Source organism: Arachis duranensis, chromosome 10 (assembly GCF_000817695.3).
Source record: "Arachis duranensis cultivar V14167 chromosome 10, aradu.V14167.gnm2.J7QH, whole genome shotgun sequence".
Taxonomy (NCBI): domain Eukaryota; kingdom Viridiplantae; phylum Streptophyta; class Magnoliopsida; order Fabales; family Fabaceae; genus Arachis; species Arachis duranensis.
The window spans coordinates 70,932,778-70,937,574 of record NC_029781.3 but is presented as its reverse complement, the minus strand read 5'-3'; the positions used below and the strand labels follow the sequence as shown (position 1 = coordinate 70,937,574).

Below are 4,797 nucleotides of genomic sequence, written 5' to 3'. Positions count from 1 at the left end.
AGAAAAACACACAAACTCATAGTAAAGTCCAGAAAAGTGAATTTTAACTAAAAACTAATAAAAATATACTAAAAACTAACTAAATCCTACTAGAAACATACTAAAAACAATGCCAAAAAGCATATAAATTATCCGCTCATCATTGATCCTATGCTGTAAGGGTGACCGGGCACGTATAAATTCCCGAGAATGGATATCCCCCATTGAGTAAGTTATATATGAATGTATGAATGTATGAATGAAATGAGAAAATGCTATGCATAGACTCGTGGGGATGCGCGACGAGGGACAGTCCAAGGGTTTCGGACTTGTCGAGTTGGCTTGATAACCGACAGATGAGCCTCATCAGCCATAGGCAGGCATACATTGTGTGTATTCTGTTTGTTTGTTTGCTATGCATACTTGGGAATGCCTAACTGAATATACATTGTGCTAATTATTATATTTGCTACTTGCACTACCTGCCTTCTACTTGTGCTTGAAATTGTTTGATTGTCTGTCTCTGCTAAATTATTGGTGATGGAGAAGTGGAGGAAAGATGGGCACGTTTGGTGTTAAAGTTAAGTTTAAGCTGAGTTTAGAATTCCTTAGACACCTACCTTTTTTATGGTTTCTGTTTAATAACTGAAGGTTTATAATCTGAGCGTCGGCGTTCTAGAATTGCCTCTGACATTCCCAGGACCTTATATCTTATATGCATGGCACCTTTACTATGCTGAGAACCTCCGGTTCTCACCCCACACTGTGTTGTTGTTTTCATATGCAGGTCGAGAGGCACCTTGCTAAGCATCTAGACTTCTGAAGCAGAATGGTTCCTTGATTCTTTTGTTATTCAGTTTATGTATATATGTACTTAGCTTTCTTTCCAAGAAACTTGTTTATTTTGACCCTCTTAGAGGTTTAAGAAGAGTTAAGGTTTTATCTTTGTATTTTAGTTATTTTGGGATACGTATATATGTATGTAAATATTCTCCGGCCAGCCTTGGCTTCGCAGGCTGAGTTAGGAGCTAGTTATTCTGTATTCTTGACTCTCTAATCTCAGTTTCTATTTATTTAAACCTATGATCTTCAGGTTTCTTAGCATGCAAGTAATCCCGTTTCCTGAGCGTTGCGCTTTTATTTTTGCGATTTTGTTTCACCTATTTTTTCAAGGCTCCTAGTTTACTATATTCCTTCTGCTATTATATGTATATATTTTATTTTAGAGGTCATAATACCACACCACCTCTGTTTTACAACTTAAGCCTAAAGCTCTATTGGTAGGGTATTACATTATGGTATTAGAGCAGTTCTTTCCTATAGAGCCTGAGGGATGGACTGACTATGCTTCTATGCATTCTCTGTGTGTGTATTTATGTGCTATTAGGATATCTAACTAATATATGTGGCATAAATGTTCATGAGCATGCATTTGGAACTTAAAGCACTGGACTTGCGATATTGAGACTAATCAACTTGATATCACTTGCTTGGTGTGTATAGGAACCAGATGTCGACTCACAGGGCGAGGCAGAGGTAGAATAGGCAATGTTAATCCTGGTCTGACCGGGAATGAACTAGTAGACTTCATGGCTGTGGCTATGCAGGCGACAGCCGAGGCATTAGGTAATCAAATAAATAATGGTAACCACGGGAACAATAATGGTGAAGAGGGTGCAGTGACACTTTCCTTTTTCCTGAAGGTTCATCCTCCGACCTTTAGGGGAACCTCAAACCCCACCGATGCGGACAACTAGATTTTGGCTATAGAGAGAGCACTACAGGCTCAACAAGTTCCTGAAGAGCTGTAGGTTGAGTTTGGAACTTATCAGCTACAAGGCGAGGCCCAGCACTGGTGGCAAGGAACACGGAAAATCCTGTAGCCAGATGGTGTCATAATTTCTTCGAAATTATTTCGAACAGAGTTCCACAAGAAATACTTTCCCGGTTCAGTTAGGAATGCTAAAGAACTTGAACTGCTTCAGCTGAAACAAGGCCAAATGACTGTTATTGAGTATACTAGCAGGTTTGAGGAGTTGTGCTGCTTTTCCCGGATTTCTCAAGGAGCTCCTGAGGATTTTGCTGAGCGGAAATGTATGAAGTATGACGGAGGCTTTCGAAGTGATATTCTGAGCTTCGTTGTACCTATGGAGATTAGGATGTTTTCTGAACTCGTGAATAAGAGTAAGGTAGCTGCGGAGTATGTGAGAAAGGCTGCAGCAGAAAAAGGAAGTCTGAGAGTGCCTTTTCAGAGGACTCCAGGGAGGAATTTTGCACCAAGGGGCAAAAACTTCAAACGTGGCAGCTTTGTCCCTCAAAACAATCAAGGGCAGGGCAACTTCAGAAGTTCGAATGCTAATGCTAATCAACGAAGAAGGTATGGAAAGCAGCCACAACAGAATTTGAGCTGTCACAGATGTAGGAAGTATCATCTGGGAGTCCCATGCAGGTTTGGTACTAGGATATGCTACTTTTGTGGACAACCCGGGCATCTGGCCGGGAATTGTCCGGAGAAGAAAAAATATGAGACCGGAAGGTTACAACAGCCAGGGAGAGTGTACACCACTTCTGCAACAGGTGCTGAGGGGTCAGAGACACTGATTAGAGTTAACGGTGAAATAACCGGGAAAGTTTTGAGTGAATTATTTGATTTTGGAGCAACACATTTATTCATTGCATTTGAAAAGGCTGATGAGTTAGGATTGAAAATAGTGGTCTTGGGTTATGATTTAAAGGTGTATAATGCTACCCACGAAGCTATGGTGACTAGGTTAGGATGTCCACAAGTCCTGTTTTGAGTACAACAACGTGAATTCGTGCATGATCTGATTTGTCTGCCAATGACTGGTCTTGATCTCATTCTGGTTGGTGATGAGCGGATATTTTATATGCTTTTTGGCATTATTTTCATATAGTTTTTATTACGTTTTATTTAAGTTTTTTTTATATTTTTATAGCTTTTAGTGAAAAATTCATATTTCTGGATTATACTTTGAGTTTCTGTGTTTTATGTTGATTTCAGGTATTTTCTGGCTGAAATTGAGGAGCTTGAGCAGAAATCTGATTCAGAGACAGAGAAAGCATTACAGATGCTGTTAGGATCTGACCTCCATGCACTCGAAAGAGCTTTTCTGGAGCTACAAAAGTCCAAATGGCGCGCTCATAATAGCTATGGAAAGCTAACATCCAGGTCTTTCAAAAAATATATAATAGTTCATACTTTGCTTTAGAAATAAAGGCCCAAAACTGGCATTCAACGCCATCCACCTGCCCCATTCCTGGCGTTCAACACCCACAAGGGGGTGGCTGGCGTCCAACGCCCATAAGGGGGTCCCTAGCCAGCGTTCAACGCCTTTAAGGGACCCTAGCTCGTGGGAGACACTCAAGCTCAGCCCAAACACTCACCAAATAGGCCCAAAAGTGGATTTTTGCACTAAAAGACTGTTTTACCCTACTTTTGTAATCCTTAGTCATCAGATTAGTATATATAGGAGAAGATCACCTTGTTTAGGATCTTCTTCCCCAGACTTTATGCCATTTTTTTGAATCATACTATTTCTTTGTACAATATGAGCCACTAAACCTCCTATGTTAAGGTTAAGTGCTCTACTGATTTTCATGAATTAATAAAAGTACTACTGTTCTATTCAATTCGTGTGTGACTCTATTCTAAGATGTATCTTCGTTCTTCAACTTTATGAATGAGATGATCCGTGACAATCATCCTCGTTCTACATGGGTTCAGTGTGAGTCCTTGACCAGAGATCGCTGAACCACAAGCTTCATTATACATCTCTTAGACAGCTAATCCACGACTTCGTTGGGGACTTCTCGAGACATCGGTTCAGCCGAGGTTTGGGGAGATTAGGGTCTTTGTGGTAGAGGCTGGAACCAAAGGCACAATATTCTCTGATCCGTGAGATTCGATCTTGTCTGTGGTATTTTGAGTAGGATCATCAAGGGAATGACTTGCAGGAGCTTCACCCTCATTCAGATTGGGCGCACACTAAACCTGGCGTTCGGCCTAAAGAAGGAAGATTGGCGGCCATTGAACCGGCATTGATCACTTATAGCCTGCCATGGAAGGAATCACTCACAGTTGGAGAAGACAATAAGAAAGGTTGATCTAGAAGAATGAAGCATCTTCAAAGCCTCAACCATTCTCTTATTACTGGTTTCACTCAAATTAAGTAATTTCATCCATATTCCTGTTTTATGCGTTTCTCTCAACAAACTATCTTTTCTAATCGCATGACTGAGACCTACAAGGTGTCCATAGCTTGATTCAAGATAACAATCTCTGTGGGATTGACCTTAACTCACCTCATGTATTACTTAGACGACCCAGTACACTTGCTGGTTCAGTTGTGTGAGTTCTTATTTTGCGTACCAAGTTTTTGGCAACGTTCCCGGGGATTGTTCGGATTTGACAAAATACCAGATTATCTTGTTGCTTAGATTATGGACTTTTTACTATTTTGTTTGAGTCTTTTATTTTCTTTTTCAAAAAAATCTTTTCCTTATCAATCTTTATCTCTTGTTTGAGTCTTTTGTTCTTGTTCTTGGTAAAACTTTAGAACTTTCTTAGTTCTTTTTCAAAAAAAAAAATTTAAAAATTTTTGTCTTTTGTTTGAGTCTAGTGTCAATTTTTAAGTTTGGTGTCCCTTGTGTGTTTATCTTTTCTTTAAATTTTCGAAAACTTGTTCTTAGTGTTCTTTCTTGGTATTCAAGTTGTTCTTGTTTCTTTTCTTATTTTAATCTTAAATGTTTTAAGTTTGGTGTCTTTTGGTGTTTGTTCTTCCAATTTTCGAAAAAGCG

General features: G+C 39.5%; 1 protein-coding gene across 1 annotated transcript in view; it reads left to right on the top strand.

The window, feature by feature from the left end:
• LOC127742973 (uncharacterized) overlaps positions 1-2,777 on the top strand; it is a 25,836-nt gene extending 23,059 nt beyond the window's left edge. Inside the window, exons 2-3 of the mRNA XM_052255646.1 lie at positions 1,483-1,605; positions 1,903-2,777. Coding sequence (XP_052111606.1) covers positions 1,483-1,605; positions 1,903-2,777 — 998 coding nt within the window. The remainder of the gene's footprint in view (positions 1-1,482; positions 1,606-1,902) is intronic.
• The last annotated feature ends 2,020 nt before the right edge of the window (positions 2,778-4,797 follow it).